The sequence below is a fragment of the Adiantum capillus-veneris genome, chromosome 13, assembly GCF_014529385.1.
Source record: "Adiantum capillus-veneris isolate H3 chromosome 13, ASM1452938v2, whole genome shotgun sequence".
NCBI lineage: Eukaryota > Viridiplantae > Streptophyta > Polypodiopsida > Polypodiales > Pteridaceae > Adiantum > Adiantum capillus-veneris.
In genome coordinates this window covers 114,101,803-114,121,084 of record NC_140943.1, presented here as the reverse complement: position 1 = coordinate 114,121,084, position 19,282 = coordinate 114,101,803, and the positions used below count along the sequence as shown (strand labels likewise).

Sequence of the window (19,282 nt, the reverse complement as noted above, 5' to 3'; positions counted from 1 at the left end):
TTTGAACCTTGTTTAAGTACCGTCTAAACTTGTTTGATATTGATTGAACTTGTTTGGATCTGGTTGGTATTTTTCTGAGCTTGTTTGACTTCTTTGTACTTGTTTATATTTTATTTTATACATATTTCCAGCAAAGGAAACAATCCCACCTTGAGCAGATAAACAAGGTTATTTTTTCCTGCTTTGAGCAAATGGTTTGAATAGCTGGATGTCTGTATCATGAGTCACAATGGACCCGCTCTAAAGCGGATGGACTTTATGTATTCGTATCTACATGCTTTTGGTTGTGGATCTATGACATAAGCGTGACAATGTATTGCATATGTGGAGCATACTTTCCTCAAATTTGACTCTAGTTCATCATGAGTTCCAGCTTGGATAAGATAAACTAGAAGGATGGTAAACTTAGTCCATTAACAGAGCAAGTAGCTTAGCCAAAGTCCGAGCAGCAGGGAAGAACATAAAATGGGCAGTTTATAGAAGAGGAAAGGCAATCATCAAAGACTACAAGAATTTTCCAAAAGCATAGAGGACACCAATCTTTCTCACTATACACATCCCATACACATATTGTAATAATAGCTTCTAAGTAATAAGAGTTAAGAAGAGTCCTTCCTTTCTTTATATGACTTCATGGCATGATAAGCCCAAGTAGCAATATTCTCTCTCTCTCTCTCCCTCTCTCTCTCTCTCTCTCTCTCTCACACACCTGATAGCAAAGAGCCAAACCCTCCAATAGAGATGAGTCCATCAGCATTAGCAATTCTCTCGAAATCTGCAAGCTCTCGCAGCTCCTGCACTTCCAACGCCTCGTGGCCCATGAGAGTGAGTCTGTGTAATCTGAGAAGCTTTGCCAACTTGTTAAGCGGGCTAGTCACTTTTCCTTCTGCCTGGCGCAAACCTTTTAGATCGTTAGGTATTGTGGTGCACACTAAAAAATCTAACGTCTGCCTTCGGTTTCTCGGGGCATAGTCCTGGTCGTTCTTCTTGTCCACTTTTACGGTGGATAAGGGGAGCGGCCGGGCTTGGCCCGCCCGACTCCGAAAACAAAACAAAAACTAAAAAATCTAAAATTGACGGGAATTTATTTATTTTTTTAGCCATTTAGTTTTACGACTAACCCACACCCTCATGTCTCACCTTAGAGGGTGCGCTTAAAGCCCCATTGGGCCAACTTCTTTTCGACTAACTGATGCTCTCTCTCGTTTTTGGCCCTCGGCCCTAGCCGATGGAAGCTCAAGTTGCAAAGAGGGCTCTCTCTCTCTCTCTCTCTCTCTCTCTCTCTCTCTCTCTCTCTCTGTCTCTCTGCGCGTGTGCCCGTGTTCTCTTAGTAGAGGGCGTCCCTAGGGTAAAGGGGCCAACTTAAGGCCACTTAAGAGACGCAACGAATTGCGGCCGATGTGGTGCATTGTTTTCAGCTTGGGAGGGCTCATTCGAGAGCTTACCACAAGGACTATCAGAGATAGAAGGCACATCGCGAACGATGAGACGCGTAGAATGCACAACGCCAAACAAAATTTCATGTGTAACAAAAATGACCATGAATAAGAAGCCAACAAGGGGTTTAATTTGAGCCAGTGCGCCAACGAGGCTCGAACTCAGGAACAAACGACGAGGATGAAGTGTTGCCCTATGCTAACCAATCCAACACTAGCTTCAATGCGTCACACTTCTAGAGAAAAATAGTTATAATCATAGGGGCCAATAGGTTCTAGGACAGGAACCTAGTTTTTTATTGGCCCCTTAACCCTACCTCTTTACGGCCTTTGGCAAGTGGAAGGGACTGGGTGAAAGTGAGACTGTGCGAGAGCAAAATGACAAGGTGGAGACGGCGTGGTGCAAAGAGGAGGCACGAAGAGAGAGAGAGAGAGAGAGAGAGAGAGAGAGGATGGAGAGATTCCCAACTTTTAGGGGGTTGTATTTAATGTAGAGCGAGTATGTAAATATTCCCAACTTGACTCTCGATGCTTCTTGGCTTACGACATCGATTCGATTTTTTGACAATCAATCTCCTTGCATCCCATTGATCTTCAGCATCCCTCGTGTCCTCACCATTGACTATGTACGTCTAACAATAATAATATGACATTGATATCACACGTGTAGGTATTCTTCGTATCGACACCCCTATGCTTTGTCTCAAACACACGCTCTTTGACATCAACGAGAGAGTGCCAAGGTGTGCTTGAGGGCTACATTGCTCAGAGCCAGAGTTCTCTGCATTGGCATCATAGGTGGTTTTAGCGTTGGAGTTTTGATTGAGGTCTCCATTTGAGCCGAGGTGTAGATTTTGGCAATGACTTTACAGGTGGAGTTTACTTGTCAAGGACAGCTACTTTTTCGCATACATAGGTGTACAATGCTCTCCATGCGTTGAGAGAGCAGTTTTGGATTGCCATATGCGTTTTTGGCCATGATGTATATATACACTTGTGGATTATTCTTAGGATAGTTATCTCTATATCTACAAGTTGCAGCTCTCTTACACTCACATGGGTTGTAGCAATTGGATATAGGCTTTTGCATCATTTAGTTCTAGTGGGAGTTCTATGTGTTTTGATTATGTGTATGGTAGCATGAGCACTATGCTATGAGCTCTTTTGATCTGTTTTGCTTGCATACTTGTTGGTGCTTGTGTAAGCGCATACACTACATTTTGTAGTGCTTTGACGACCTATGTACATTCTGTTGTGGATACTACCACAATACGCCGTTGTGGAGACAATTGGGGATTGGTTTGGAGCAAGCTTTGGAGTGAGCTTTTTCCACATATTGCTCAACTGACCAAATCTTGAAAAAAAACTTGCTCCAACAAAAGTTTTTGTGGAGCGATCTTTTTTCTCTTCCCCCCCCCTTCTCTCTCTCTCTCTCTCTCTCTCTCTCTCTCTCTCTCTCTCTATCACACAACCTAGTGCAAAACATATTTGAGGAGAAAAACACTAAGATAAAGGTTGTCCTCATGCTACATAATGGTTATGCTAAGGAGAATGTTGGATTGCAATATATAAGATGCATTGCCAAACAAGGGCGTACGTAGATTCACATCACAACCACCTAGGAATAAAGTAAACATGTGCAGAGTGCATTGAGTATTGTAATACATAACTTGAACTACCGAATTCTGAGAAAAGAAGTGCGTGTCTATTTGGTATATAGATTCAATGATCAAGATTGAGCATGCATTAGTGAGGAAACATGTGGCTAAACTAAACTTAAGGAAGCATTGACAAACTCAAAAATAAAGCAAGCATCAACGAACTAAAAATTGAAATGCACTAGCGACCTGATAATCGTGTGCATGCGTCGTCCAATTGTGCAAGCAGGAGGACAATGTTTTAATCAAGCTACATAAAAGCAATGTGAATGGTTAAACATTTTGTTTTGCAATTAGGTAGAAAGTGAAAATACCAAACATAAAGTACATGTCATGCAAAAGTGCCATAGAAAAGTATGGTGGAGAGTTGGCACTGTGGTCTCTCCAAAAATTATAAGAAACGAAAGTCGTGCCTTGCCCCGTAGCATTTATGTGTTGCGCCAAGCAAATGTATAGACATAGGAAATCGGATACAAATAACGGACCTTGCAATGTTGTCGAGCTAGAGTCGTGCTTGTGGAGTTGAAACATCCATTGTTGTGAATATATGTAAGACACAAAACAGGAGTCAACACATATACAAAAGATACAGGATATTGATTTACCTTCAAGAGGAGTAACTTTATATTGTACGTCATAGACAATGTGGTGTTTATTGTAGCGATGAGTTCTCAGTCCAAAAGCCCTAGTGAAACCTAGTGAAGCATGTTCCTGCCCCATGAGCCATTGTATAAACTACAAAGTTCTCAATCAGTAGCAACTATCTTCTTTTGAAAATGTAGCTGATGTCTCAAAGAGGTGACAAGTGTTGGACCTGTCCAAATTAGACGGGCAAGTGTAGTGGTTTTGAGCACTTTGGCAGCACCTTCACCACGCTCATGGTTAGCATAGGGCATGTTGTGCAGATAAGTAGATGGTGGAGGAAACTCTAAAGCCAATGAACATAGTGCTAAAGAGGAGAGTGCAATTTCCAAACGCAATCGGCTGTCTTCAAAGGAGCTCTCTCTCTCTCTCTCTCTCTCTCTCTCTCTCTCTCTCTCTCTCTCTCTCTCTCTCTCGCTCTCTCTCTCTCTCTCTCTCTCTCTGTGTGTGTGTGTGTGTGTGTGTGTGTGTGTGTGCGCACGTTGGAGACTCCAACGAAGACCGCTGGAAGTTGCCGCCAATGTTGGGCACACCCTTGGAGGCAATATATCAAGCCTCATAATGCCCTCATATTCTCCATCTTTCTGCTTGTCTTCATGTTCCTACCACTGAAAATTGAAGTAGGTGCCCATAATGTGGACGAGGTTTATGGTGAAGCTCTTTTGTTCGGCTAGCTTCTTACAGAATCGCACAAGGGGGCTCACTTGGCCTTGGCCCGGCATGGGCATCCAGTGCAAGTTATCTACTCTCTTCTTCTTTAGAGATTGAGTATCGTGTTGTCTACCCAGTTGCCAAATTTGGCAAAGTTATCAAGTCCTTGCGAGAGGCTAGTCAGGCCAAGATCAAGGTGGAAGATGTGATTTATGGTGCTAATGAGTATATCATCTACATCACCTCTTTGTTAAGTAAGGATCTCAAGAGCAGAGATTCACATCATGACCAAGATGATAGGTTTGACATGCTTTGTCCTACTCCAGAAGCCCTTTTCTAGATCTTCACTTGCATGACTAAGCGTGACAATTCAAAGAAAAGGGTGGCCACATCATTGAATAAATGCGCAAGGATATCAATGCCCGCATGCGTTGCTTTGGTGATCTTCACCTGCATGACTGAGTGTGACGATTGTCATAAAAGCTAATATCTAACCAACCCAAATGATTCTTTCATATTAAACTGATCATTTAATGTGGGAGAATAAACAAAAAAAAAAGGGTGAGAATATAGACATGTGCTTATGGATCTATCTTAACACGGGGCCAAGGTTAAAAGGGTCAAATGAGAGAGGGTCTGTCAAAAGAGCAAGGCTGCTTAAGGGAGCTTAAATACCTTAGGGTTAGCTTCATTAAAGACCTCTAAAGGTTAATGTTAAAATTCCTTTGACCTTAGGCAAAAGCTAGGGTTGTACTTAAGGTGGGAACCCGGCCCAAGATTGAGGTGCTTGTCGTGCTTGCTGATTAAGGTGCTTGAGGTGCTAGGGCTGAGCTTGAGGTGAGAACCTTCCCCAAGCTTGAAGGATTCAAGGTGTTCCAACATGATCCCTACTCAAGGGTCCAATGTGAAGCCCTTTTCTAGATCTTCACTTGCATGACTAAGCATGACGATTCAAAGAAAAGGGTGGCCACATCATTGAATAAATGTGCAAGGATATCAATGCCCGCATGCGTTGCTTTGGTGATCTTCACCTGCATGACTGAGTGTGACAATTGTCATAAAAGCTAATATCTAACCAACCCAAATGATTCTTTCATATTAAACTGATCATTTAATGTGGGAGAATAAACGGAAAAAAAGGGTGAGAATATAGACATGTGCTTATGGATCTATCTCAACACGGGGCCAAGGTTAAAAAGGGTCCAAACGAGAGAGGGTCTGTCAAAAGAGCAAGGCTACCTAAGGGAGCTTAAAGACCTTAGGGTTAGCTTCATTAAAGACCTCTAAAGGTTAATGTTAAAAGTCCGTTGACCTTAGGCAAGCTAGGGTTGTACTTGAGGTGGGAACCCGGCCCAAGATTGAGGTGCTTGTCATGCTTGCTGACTAAGGTGCTTGAGGTGCTAAGGCTGAGCTTGAGGTGAGAACCTTCCCCAAGCTTGAAGGATTCAAGGTGTTCCAATATGATCCCTACTCAAGGGGAGGTGAGCCCTCATTGTAGGAGCTAGAGAGAGAACACACACACACCCTCACACAAGTCAAGCATTGTCTAAATAAGTAACAAGGACACTTGTCAACTTCCTCTTTATGTTAACCTCAAGCGTGCCTAAAGCCTATTGGTTGGCCTCTCAAGGGTCCAATGATAATTTAGCTAATTTAATTAATTGTGTATGCATTTATCAAGTCCTCTCTCTCAAAGGGGAAATGGGGACACTTGTCCCAAGGCTAGCATGCTTGCTTGATATGCACTATGCATGTGATTGTCCAGGCTTGAAGGGGTCCAATGAGCTTCCACCATGAGCTAGAAGAGGGGGTCGACCAAAGCAAGGAGGGGGCTAGCTTGGGGGTTGTACTCTCTCTCTCTCTCTCTCTCTCTCTCTCTCTCTCTCTCTCTCTCTCTCTCTCTCTCATTGTGTGAGTTGGAAAGTGCAAGAGCTCCATCTCCTTCTCCAAGCTTGGTGAGAAGTTGAGAACCTACACGAGCACTCTTGGCTATGAAATGCAAATTCGACCAAGAGCCATGCTTCAATGCTTAAGCTTGCCATCTTCTTCATCTTCATTACTATGCTATTATGTTATGCTAAGCAAGAAGAGTGATGATAAGTGAGGAAATATTTCTTTCTCCTATACATGCTTCTTCTTGCTCTTTCCTACCCTCGTTGAAGGTGTTTGAGGCCTTGGGACTGAGGCTGGGGATGGTTAGTGCTTTTACAAAGGATTATGTTATGCTTGTGATGCATGAATTTTAACTGACAAGCCATAGAGTGGAGTCAATACTGGGCGAATAGGAAGCTTGGGGACTACCCAACGCTCCCTATCGCTTGGTGTTGGCCTTGGTGTTAAAGCCATTACAAGCAGCAATAATAAAGACCTGGTAAATAGTGGAGTCAATAATGAGCGAATAGGAAGCTTGGGGACTGACCAACGCTCCTTATCGCTTGGTTTTGACCTTGGTGTCACCGACGATGGAGACTCTTTTGGTGATGTGATTACAATTCATGTAGAGGAGTCAATACTAGGCAAATAGGAAGCTTGGGGACTGCCCAAAGCTCCCTATCGCTTGGTGTTGACCATGGTGTTAAAGACATTACATGCGACAGTGGAGTCCGCACCGAGTGAATAGGAGGCTTGGTGACTAACGTCCCCTATTGCTTGGTGTTGATCTTGGCAAATGGGCGTCGGCCCAGTAAACATCCACGGATATCACATTTTTTTGAGTCGGGATCGGGCTTGTCGGTCCTATAAGTGTGTAGGTGATCGTCGATGAGAGGTGCACCACATATTTCATTTGATACTATTTTTACTTGATCGCCAGTGTGGACGCCCATGTGTAAAAGGGCCAAACTCTTATAAAAGGTCTATTTTGACCTAAAATCTGGATTCTGTAAGGTGTAAGCTAAGAAGTGCTCTTGCTCCATCTCTGTCTCCTTCTCCCTCGTATGCTCACGTATGTGTGTGTGTGTGTGTGTGTGTGTGTGTGTGTGTGTGAGAGAGAGAGAGAGAGAGAGAGAGAGAGAGAGTGATCGAGCATTGCGGCGGCATCGGCGATGGTGAGGCAGTTGAGCACGGCATTAGCAGCAGCTCCTTCTTCTTCGTAGCACAGGATCCTTCACAACAAAAGTATTGAGCGGTGAGTGACACACCATTGTTTCTTTGAGCTTCTAGGACTCTCTAGTTGTGTGTTTGCAGCCTTTCGAGGCTTGACACGGTGCACAGGCAAGTCCCTAGCCTTCGACACGTATATCAAAGCATACATTTTTGCCGCCGCTTCCAGGGAAAGCTTTGCATTAAGCTCAAGGAGCACTCAGTGCTACCTCGAGAAGACATTCTTCCATCTTTTTTCTGTGTTTTGTTGTGTTGTATTAACTGTCTATGAGCATGCAGAGTACCGTGTTTGACAGAGTGTTACCAGAGGTAGTTAGTGTTTGACAGAGTGTTACCAGAGGTAGTTAACGTTAATTAGTTGTATTTCGCTGTGTTAGTTGAAAAGAGGGTAGACAGAGTTCATAGGAGGTGATGTGTGTGTGTGGGAGGTCGGCGCCCATGCGGCCACATTATCCTCACAAAAGTTTTTTTTTGGGAAAAAAAAAGCGAAAAAAAACACTCGGGTATATTTGGAACTAAAAAGAAATTTGAAAATAAAAAATTAAAAAATTTGTTCTAAAAGGAAGGGACCGGAATCGGGATCTAAGCCCAGGCCCAGGCCTCAATCCTCAGTCTTATGATATACTACTCACACTACCTTATATATAAAGACTAGGATCTCAAGTGAAGAGAAGGTATGTGGGACAAGCTCCTCAAGTCCTCCACCATCCCCTTCACACTCACCCTTTGGACTTACTAATTATAGCCCTCTCCCCACCTAGGAAAAGATTAGTTTTAGGATTTCGAGGGCTGTACGTAATCGAATCGGAGGCTGTAAAGCACGGCACGTACCTCTAGCCAAGATGCTAGTTTTGAGCTATCACACGCCATATTCCGTGGCTCGGTTAAAAAAAAGGGACCAAAAATACCAAAAAAAAAGGGTTGTAAACACCTAAAAAACTAGGTGAGCGGCCTTCATGGGGACTCACCGACACCTCTAGAGTGTCAAGGTCACATGCACCTACGCTCTGGTCGTGTGCTAGAGGACGAGTACATCGAGAGTCTCCGTTTACGTGGGCACTCATTATCCCTCTACCTTAGGCTCTAGGCCCTTAGCGGGAACCCAAGGTAGTACCACTCAGGACCCACATATTGCATCTAGTGACTCTTCCTCTGACTACGACGTCATGGAGGATTACCCGATGCCTAATCCTGATAGCTCACGCCCAGGCATGCATGCCATGGGCCCACGGTCTGGGCCGAGCATGCTTGCCGCTTGAAGGAAACCTTTAGTAGAGCCACTCGCTCCGAACATGGGGCTAATGATGTAAATGAGTGGGGTGGGTAATTTACATCGCCATTCATGACCAACGTAGACCCCATGCTCCTAGAGAGTGTGCATGTGAATACTCTATTCATTGCACCCCCTAATTCTTCAGAGCTATTCCCCTTCGAGGTTATACTACCTGATGGGAGAAGCCTTGCCGAAGTGCAAGAGGTTGAGCGGTATCATTGCGGCTAGGGAAAAGGAAATCGAGAGCTTACATAGGGCAAAGCAAAGGAGAGAGTTAAAAGCGAAAGCCCCTATGTCAACATCCATGCTAGGCGAGCAATCAAGTGCTCTTGAATTAGTGACCACTCAAGGTCAACCTATAGAGAGCCACATTGCATCTAGTTCAAAGGACACCCCTAGCACCTCATTCCTAGATGGAGCGCTCCTAAACAAAAACTAGGAGTATGAACTACAAACGGATACTTTAACTGACCTATACACAGGTCACACCTATCATGTGGGTTGGTTAGATGTCCTACAATCCACAACGGATGCTACTAGTGTAGAGGATCAACAACAAAGAGTTTGTGAAGTCATCCATAGGGTTATTGAGCTAGAGAGACAAAACAAGGGGATCCACATGCCTTCAGCGGGTCTCATGAGATTCTTGGATACATGGAAGGCTAAACAACCAACCCTATCGCAAATGGAGACTCCCTTGGTAAGTCCGATGGATCCTCCATGTGTTGTTTCGCCAGGGGTCTTGTGCAATCTGAGCCCACAAGTGATAGCTTTACCTTTCTAAGTCTAGCTCATCTTTCCCTTGATGATACCATGGCTACCATGCCTACCCCAGTGATGGGCATGCCAAGAAACACACGATGGACCTCTTTTGTTAGTAAAGCACCACTATATGGTAGCTCAATGCCTGCAACAGTACCTACAAGTGTGTACCAGTCATATGCACCTATAGGTCCTCGTACTCATATAGTTCCTACCCCTCCCATTGTTTCAGCAACCTATGCTCCACAACCACAACATCCAAGCTCTTATTGTTGGGGTATAAAGCCCAATGTGGTTGCCCAGGTAAGTGGGCGGGCCGCCAGGTATGTACACATATTCTTTTGTAAAAACCTAATAAGAACTCACTATGCTCTACACATTACAGTAGAGCGAGTTCACCATATCGTCGTGCTCTTCTTCTCGCACTCTCTCTCTCGCGTCGCACTTCCGCTCGTACTCCTTCAACTGGTATTAGAGCTTAGATCGAGGCTCGGGGCAGCACTGCAGGAGGCTAGAGTCACCAGCTCAGATTGGAGTGAAATTCGACAGGCGAAGGCACGGCCACAAATCCTGTGGGAAGGCCCAAAGCGTTCGGTGTTCTCAGAATTTCATTCTGAGGTCATCTCGGCCACCGTTCGGCTTCGACAAAGGTCTGCGCAGGCCATTTTCGACTACGTGGTCTCAGCGGGTGCAGATCCGACTCTGCAAATTTGGGGCTTTCGGCCTACGACTGCAGGTGCTGAGGATATCGACACTCCCAGAGTGTTGATTTGTGGTTGTCTACACATCGAAGGACGGCTCACAGTTCTTGGAGGCGTGTCACATACGACACGAGCGCATCTACACACAGACTGTAGGCGACATCCACTAGTTCATCAGGTAGCTTGTGTTTGCTGCTTGATATTCCAGATTTCATCCTGACATTGCAGGTACTTCCACATGGGATGTATTGTCAGAGATGATGTATGTCTGTTGAGGGTTTGATGGCTGTGAGTCACGCAGCAAACAACCGCCGCAGCGGTTACAACATACAGTGGGAAATTTGTGGATGTATGACTTTGTGGGAAGTTTATGTACTGTCAGATTTACTGCAGCCTTTGTTAAGGGTCGAGTGAGGTTTTATTGAGCTGGGGGATTCTCGAATGTTGAGATCCTTTCGGTGGTACAGGTCTTGGAGCGATCCCTCGAGCACCCTTAGATAGGCAGCTAGGATGTATTGACTGTGAGTAAGACAGTTGGGATTGCATCTTTGCTTTACTGCCGTTGAGGCATTGTCACAATCTATGCTTACAGGACAGTGACAGGACAGTCAGAGACAGTACAGGTGCAGGACAGGTTTACCCACAGCTTACAGTGTCAGAGAGACATTGGTTTTTTGAGCTGTTTTTTGGTCTGTTTTTTAGTACACCAGAGCCATTTTACAAAGGAGACTCTGCCAAAATTTCTGAAGAATCTGAAGCTTTCTTGGTTCATTTGACAGGTTGATATTGGTTCAGAGGTCAGTTTACAGGGGAAACTCTGCCGAATTTTTCCCAGGAAAGTAAACTACTGTGAAGCGTAGCTATGGCTGGATCACAGGACACTGCTCTTTACAATATCAAGAAGCTGGATGGAACCAATTTCCCATTGTGGAAGAAGCAGATTTGGCATGTGTTGGTACAAAAGAAGCAGATAAAACCTATAAAGCTCAAAGGGATAAAACCAGAAGATATGGACGAAGATGAATGGAGCGAAATGGATGAATTGGCACTTTCTACCATTATGTTGACTTTGGCAGAAAGCGTTTACTTCAATGTAGCAGATGAGATGTCGGCTTATCAAGCATGGTTAAAGCTGAGTGATCTTTATGAGAAGCAGAGTGCAGCTTCACAAGTATACTGGCTTAAGAAGCTTGTTGACTTGAAGATGAAAGAAGGGACACCTATGTCCAATCATCTGAATGAATTCAACACAATCTACAGTCAGTTGTCAGCTCAAGGTGTCAAGTTTGATGAACCTGTTAGAGCTATGTTCCTGTTGATCACATTGCCAAAAAGTTGGGACACTTTTCGCACAGCTTTGAGTAATTCTGCACCTCCAGATGGTTTGAACATAGCAGGTGTAGAAGGAAGTCTGCTTACTGAAGAAACCAATAGAAAGACAATGGACAAAGGCAAAGGAACAGCCTTAATTGTCAGGGGAAGGACCAAAGAAAAGTACAAAGGTGGAAAGAGGAATCAGTCTCGTAGCAAGTCCCGCAGTGCTAAAGGCAAGAGTGACATAGAATGCTACCATTGTGGCAAGAAGGGTCACATGAAAAGAGACTGCAGAGAATGGAAAGCAGAAAAAGGCAAAAAGAAAGCTGAAGACCATGGTGAGAAGAACAATTCCTCAGTGAAGATTCAAGAAATAAATGTGACAAACACTGTTGCAGAGGATGACAGTCTAGTGTCAAGAGACATCTACTTCTTGAAGAATACAATGGACTCAGCTCTTCTTACAACATCTGATGGAAATGCACTGAGTGACTGGATTATAGACTCAGGGGCATCACTTCATGTATCTCCAAACAAGGAGTGGTTTACCTCTTATGTGACCACTAAAGATCATGTTCGGCTAGGCAATGGGCAGACATGTGAGATCTTAGGTGTTGGAGATGTTCAATTGAAGTTTCAGAATGGCTCTTCTTTCATGCTGAAGAATGTGAGACATGTTCTCGCAATTACAAAGAGCTTGATCAACACAGGTTTACTTGATGATGCTGGCTACGTCACCACTTTTGGACAGAACATGTGGAAGATATCCAAGGGTTCTATGATAGTAGCACATGGAGTAAAGTTTGGAGGACTTTACATGATTTATGTATCAAATGTCTCTAAAAATGTAATCAATGTAACCGAGCAGCCGAACGTTTCTTTGTGGCATAGCCGGTTAGGACATATGTCCAAGAAGGGAATGGAAATCTTGTCTCGTTCTGGTTATTTGCTTGGCTTTTCATTTAATGATTTTGAATTCTGTGAACATTGGTTGTATGGTAAGCAAACACAGCAGCCACATAAGCATAGAAGCAGTAGAAGAGATACACAGTTGGCACTTGTTCATAGTGATTTGTGTGGACCTATGCCTAACCTATCTCTAGGGGGAGCTTCTTACTTTATGACATTTATAGATGATTACTCGAGGAAAGTATGGGCTTACTTTCTCAAGCACAAGGATGAAGCGTTTAGTGTTTTGAAAATGTTTGTGACACTTGTGGAGAATCAGAGTGGCAAGAAGCTTAAATGCTTACGCACTGACAATGGTGGAGAGTATGTTTCAAAGGCCTTTCAGGACTTTTGTGAGTCAAAAGGTATAAAACGTGAACTTATTGCTCCTTACAATCCTCCTCAAAATGGTGTTGCTGAGAGGATGAATAGGACCATACACGAGAAGGTCAAAAGTATGTTGTCTAATGCACAGCTGCCAAATGGGTTTTGGACTGAAGCTGTATCAACAGCTGTTCATCTTGTAAATAGATATCCTAGCAAGGTTTTGCAGAAGGATTCAGTGCCAGAGATGGTATTGTCAGGCAAAATGCCCTCATACAAGCATCTCAGAGTCTTTGGCTGTGAGGCATATACTCACGTTCCAAAGGAATTTAGGAACAAACTTGAGCCAAAGAGTAGAAAGTGCATCTTTCTAGGCTATGGTAATTCTGGTGAGATGGGGTACAGACTTTGGGATCCCGAATCCAGAAAGGTTGTCCGCAACAATGATGTTCACTTTAATGAATCCAAATATCATTCTAAACCAGACAGGGTTGAGGAGATTAGAAGAGTTGTCTTCCAAGAAGATGGACCTCCACGTGCAAGACAAAATGTCAGGGCTCAAGAGGAGCAAGGACAGGATAGATTGGAACCACAGGTTGTGGCTGAGCCTGAGCCACCTATAGTGCGTAGATCTGGACGTGTCACGCGACCTCCTGATAGGTTTGTTCCATCTATGAACTATGTCATGTTGACTGATTGCAATGAGCCTTCATGTTACAAGGAAGCAGTGCAAATGAAGGACTCCGGGAATTGGCAATTGGCCATGCAGTCAGAGATGACAGCTCTGCATAAAAACAAGACATGGAAGCTAGTTAAATTACCACAGGGCAAAAAGGCTCTACCTTGTAAATGGGTTTACAGGTATAAGATCACCGCTCATGATAGTCAGCCAAAGTACAAAGCAAGGCTTGTTGCCAAGGGCTTTAAGCAAGAACAAGGCATTGACTTCGATGAAGTCTTCTCTCCGGTGGTCAAGATGACTACATTGAGATGCTTTCTTGCATTGGTTGCCATATTAGATTTGGTGTTGCACCAAATGGATGTCAAGACAACGTTCTTGCATGGTGATTTAGATGTGGAAATTTACATGCAGCAGCCAGAAGGGTTTGTTGAGAAAGGCAAGGAAGATTGGGTATGCCAGTTGTTAAAGAGTCTTTATGTCTTAAAACAATCACCGAGGGCATGGTACCATAAATTCCACAAGTTTATGCTTTCTCAAGGCTACAAACGTAGTGAGTTCGATCACTGTCTATATGCAAAGAAGGCTAAGGATGGCAGTTGGCTGATCCTTATTTTGTATGTGGATGACATGTTGATTGTTGGCAAGCACTTGGAAGAAATTTCAGCTTTGAAGTCAAAGATGGCAAAATCGTTTGACATGAAAGACATGGGTGAGGCAAGTCATATACTTGGTATGCGCATTGAGAGAGACAGATCAAAGAAGTTGATTTGGTTATCTCAAACAGAGTATATTGACATGGTTTTGCAACGTTTCAATATGGAGAAGGGAAAGGCACTGAGTGTTCCATTGCCACCATATGTGAAACTTAGCAAACAAGATTGTCCTGTGTCTGAGGAAGAACAGGCTGAAATGGATAAGATTCCATATGCGTCTGCAGTGGGTAGTTTGATGTATGCAATGATTGCTACTCGCCCAGACATTGCATTTGCAGTGGGAGTAGTAAGTCGATACATGTCAAACCCAGGCAAGAAACATTGGGAGGCAGTGAAAGGAATATTGAGATACCTGAAAGCTACAAAGAGTATGCGTATATGCTATGGGAGTCAGGAGCTAAGTGTAAAGGGTTTTACAGACTCAGATTATGTAGGTGACTTAGACAACCGAAGGTCTACGTCAGGGTATGTCTTTACATTGGCTGGTGGAGCAGTATCATGGCGTTCTAGATTACAAGATTGTGTTACTCAGTCTACTACAGAGGCTGAATATGTTGCAGCATCAGAGGCATGCAAAGAATCAATTTGGCTTAATCGACTAGTAACAGACTTGGGAATCAAAGAAGAGATGCATGTGTTATATTGTGATAGTCAAAGTGCTATACAATTGGCTCGCAATCCAGTTTATCACTCAAAGACAAAGCATGTGGATGTGAAGTATCATTTCATCTGGGAAATGCTCGAGGATAAGCAACTTCAGCTTGTCAAAGTTCACACCACAGAAAATCCTGCTGATCTACTTACAAAAGGACTTCCCTCAGAGAGCTTTGCGCATTTTCGCAAGCAGTTAGGTGTAGGGTAGTACATCACTTCTCTACATCTCTTGTATATTAGCTTGTATAGTAGCTTATCTCACACTTAAAGTGCCACATTGGACTTTAAGTGGGAGGTTGTTGGGGTATAAAGCCCAATGTGGTCGCCCAGGTAAGTGGGCGGGCCGCCAGGTATGTACACATATTCTTTTGTAAAAACCTAATAAGAACTCACTATGCTCTACACATTACAGTAGAGCGAGTTCACCATATCGTCGTGCTCTTCTTCTCGTATTCTCTCTCTCGCGTCGCACTTCCGCTCGTACTCCACTTATTTCCATGGGACCATACCGACTAGCATTAGCATGTCACATCCAACGTCTGCTATGCCTAGGGCCACACATATGAACTTTGGGCCACCACATGGCACAACACCGTAGACAAACTTGGAACCCAAGGGCTTCCTATGCGCCAAGCACAATGCCAATACCTACTCCACATGTAGTCTCTGGAGCGCCTTCACCCACGGTGCCTGCTCACTTAGGTGACTTGGTAAAAGGCAGTACAAATAGCCAAGCTCACACAAAAATTTAGTGGAGATGGGGATGTGAGAAAGCGTATCGAAGTGTTTGAACAAATATGCAATTCTCTAAGAGAACACAATGACCTGCATAAGAGTAATGCCTTAAGTGGGAAGGCTGGGGATTGGTATAGAATCCTAAGGGTGGAAGAAAAAACGATTTACCCTATGCTTAGGAGACTGTTCTTGAAAGAATACATACAAGAGGGAGTGCTTTGGGGTGTAGCATCTCAGCTCCAGAAAACCCAACGAGAGGAAGGAGAGTCGATGAGAGACTTTATTAATCGCTTGAAGCATTTGAATTCTCGTTGTAATCCAAATGAGCGCTTCAATAATAACCAATCGCTTGATAGATTCATTAGGGGATTACGACATGAGGATATCTACAATGGCCTAGTCATTAGAGGTATCACCACTTTGGAAGCAATCACCACCAATGCGATCCAATTGGAAGATACTTTAATGATTCAAGGAGAAAGAGTGTTTTTTCTTCGGTTACTGTCACGGACAGCGGCCTTCGCACGAAGTGCTATTGCCTTGTACTCCTTAATCGCCTGCCGGCCAGCCCTAGAGTTCGAAGTTTTGGTTCTCACCCTATTCCAGGATTTCCGGCGCGCATTAATGAGTCTCCGAGCCCGAGGTTCGAGTCGACAACTTGACGTTGGCCTCGGCGGGGGCTTCGTAGAAAGAGCTCCTGCCTCTTTGGCAATGGATGTAGCAACGGAGACAAACTTGTCATACCACTGTTGGGTCTCACGTCCATCCTCATGCTCGAGGTACAACAGAGTATTCCACCAATTGTCATCGAGAAATAGTCTGCAATTCACATCCATCTTACATGCATCCAATTTGGGTATGGACGGCAAAGTAGCTTTGGCCGAGCCTAAATCTACTAGCTTGCAAGCACCAGGGCATCAGCCAATGACCCTAAAGCCTATTGCTAAGGAGCCAAAGATATCTGAGATGGCTTTAGCAGATCTCACCAAGGCCATTCAAGAGAGTCTTAGAGACAATCGTGCTCCGCAAAACAATCATATGTATCCAAGAAGGGAGCAACAATGGTGCTCAGTATGCTATGGTCCGTATAATACCAGTGAATGCCCTACTTTTAGAGGAAAATTTTATGGGAATTGCAATGCCTGTGGGAGGTATAGCCATCAAGCTAAGGATTGCATAGTGTTTAAGCACGCGATGGCCAATAGACCAACCTTAGCATGTACAAACACACCTCGAGTGCCTGCATTGATGCCGGCCCCACCTCTTGAACGAACGTCACAACACATGGTCCCTAGGGCACAAAATGTTGTTCAAACAACACCCTTGCCACCTCCAATGCTAGGATCGCAACCACCATATTCGAGAATCACTTTTGTGAATCAAGTGTGTTGTGAGTCATCTATTGCTTGTTTGGAAGGCTGTGAGGAATATATAGACCCTAATATTGCCTATGGGATTGATAGAAAGTCGATAATACTACATGGAGGACTATTGGGGACAAGTCAAACCTGTCTATCAAGTAGCTACTCTTGTTGCAAGAGGCCAAAATATCAATTACGCTGCCAAGAGACCACCTCTTCAATGCTATGAGTGTGGAGGTCCACGTCGTGTAGCCGATAGGCTACAAAAAAATGCTACACTAATAAAAACCAATCAAGCGAGCACGTCTACAATGCCGATACTCATGTGTAACCAATGTGGCATAGATCATTTGATTGCCCAATGTACGAATAATCCAAATGCACCAAAGATCACGCTATTCAATTTGATCGAGGTTACCGAGGAGCCATCACAAAGTACACCTATGGTACCAGTAGATGTGCTCACATGATCCATGCTCCAAAAACAGAATTATATTCTTGAGGAAAGAGACATGACATCAATTGCCCAATCTTAGAAGAAGAAGAAAACAAGAAGAGAGATCACAAAAAGCAGCGAATTCAGACCCCAGTTCAAAGACAAACATAGGGACTGGTGATGACCCCATATATATATGAACGACACTGAAGAGGATTCTGATTCAGGTGAAACCATGGAGACCAAAACGACCACTAGGAAAGAAACCAACGAGGAAGATTGTCATGAGCCACAATGGCCAGAACCTAAAAAGAAGATAGTAACTTACCCAAACCCTACGGAGGAGATCAAGCGAGTCAAGCAATTTAAGAGTTTGGTAGAAGAGACCCAAAGGGATCTAGAGCTAGCACCTAGGCAGATCCAGATTACAGACACAATGTTTCCTACGCAACAACAACCTCACCAAGTCCATAGATCCTTAGCCATACCTAGTGTCATCCAAGAAGAAAGTGACTTAGTCATAGGAAAGTGGGCATACTCACTTCTTGTTGGAAAGAATGTTTACATAGGGACTACCTGACCCTATCAAAGAAATGGAGCTCCCATCTTCCCCATGTCAAGGGACTGAAGCCCAAAAGGTGCCATTAAACATTGCCAAATTGATGGATTTCATGGCTTCAGAAGTTAGAACCACCATCATGTCCAAACTATATGAAGACCCCGAGCTATTCTTAGCTCTTCAAGCTTTCCTCAATGGAGAACTGAAAGTCGAGCTACCACAATTTGCACAGATGGAAGGAGCTGGGGAGATGTCAATAGAGGAGGAACACTTAGATCCACAACCCAACCTAGACGAAAACTTTGTTGTAGAAATACTTGTTAACAAGTTGGGACAATACTTTGAGGGTGATGAATCCAATGCGACCATACCAATCACTACCAAGGGATTAACTATGAAGGGAAACCCGAATGGTGGCACTGGGATTAACATTGTGACTAGAAATTGATGGAAACTATGGAAAGACCTCACCTTGGGACCACAACCATAGTAGTAAAGATGGCCAATGGGTCTATTGTTAAACCTATTCGGATGCTAGAAGATCTCAAGATCAAGGTCTTTCGACACAAAATAAGAAATACCTTCATTGTTATGGATTTCTCCAAGCACACTATGACATTTGCGATGATCTTAGGACGTCCTTTCATGAGGGAAGCAAAAATGGCGCATGACTGGTCTAAAAACCATGTCTACTTGCAGTTCCAAGACTCTGTTATTCAAGTAGATCTTGTAACTGGTCAAGCACATCCTCTAGGAAACAGATTTATAATTGATCATAGATCTGACACCACGGTTCACTCGGCCCCATTGCAGTATTGTTACACATGTAAAATGGACACTGACATTGGGGAAGATTCTCCTTATATGGATGTTCTACCTAGGATGACTGAGTCTGACAATGTGGAATGGATCCACCTAGCAGCAACCATAGACACTTGGGAAACAGGGGGACCACTTGGGTAACACCCGAGGGGGATGAAATGCCACCGCTCGTACCCTTAAATATGATAGAAGCAATGCAGATAGCTTATGATGACCTACAGGATGAAGACTTGATTGGCATTGGAACCAATAGCGTCTCACAAGACTATAGCCCACGCGATTTGGAGTAAGAATCATCAATTGAAATTGACTATGAGGATGAAGAATCTGAGTTAAATCTTAATGCAAATGTGGGGACAAACCATTCAGGGCCCAGTGGTACTCTAGATGACAATCTATCTAGGAGAGCGGAAAACACAAGTAGCGATTCATCTATTGATCTTCACTAGAGATCAGCCGTAATTGAAAATTAGACAAGAAGAGTAAGAGATATAAGAGGCGACGATATC

The 19,282-nt window shown here is 43.9% G+C and overlaps 1 protein-coding gene across 2 annotated transcripts in view; it reads right to left on the bottom strand.

Annotated features, from left to right (window-relative positions):
- Nucleotides 1-942, bottom strand: part of LOC147444684 (uncharacterized) — a 37,973-nt gene extending 37,031 nt beyond the window's left edge. The window contains exon 1 of one of the 2 annotated variants that reach the window (XM_086527222.1): nt 710-942. In XM_086527222.1, the coding sequence (XP_086383348.1) occupies nt 710-821 (112 nt within the window). In that variant the 5' untranslated portion in view covers nt 822-942. The remainder of the gene's footprint in view (nt 1-709) is intronic. The other variant, XM_086527223.1, reaches the window with a different exon arrangement.
- Between the last annotated feature and the right edge of the window lie 18,340 nt (nt 943-19,282).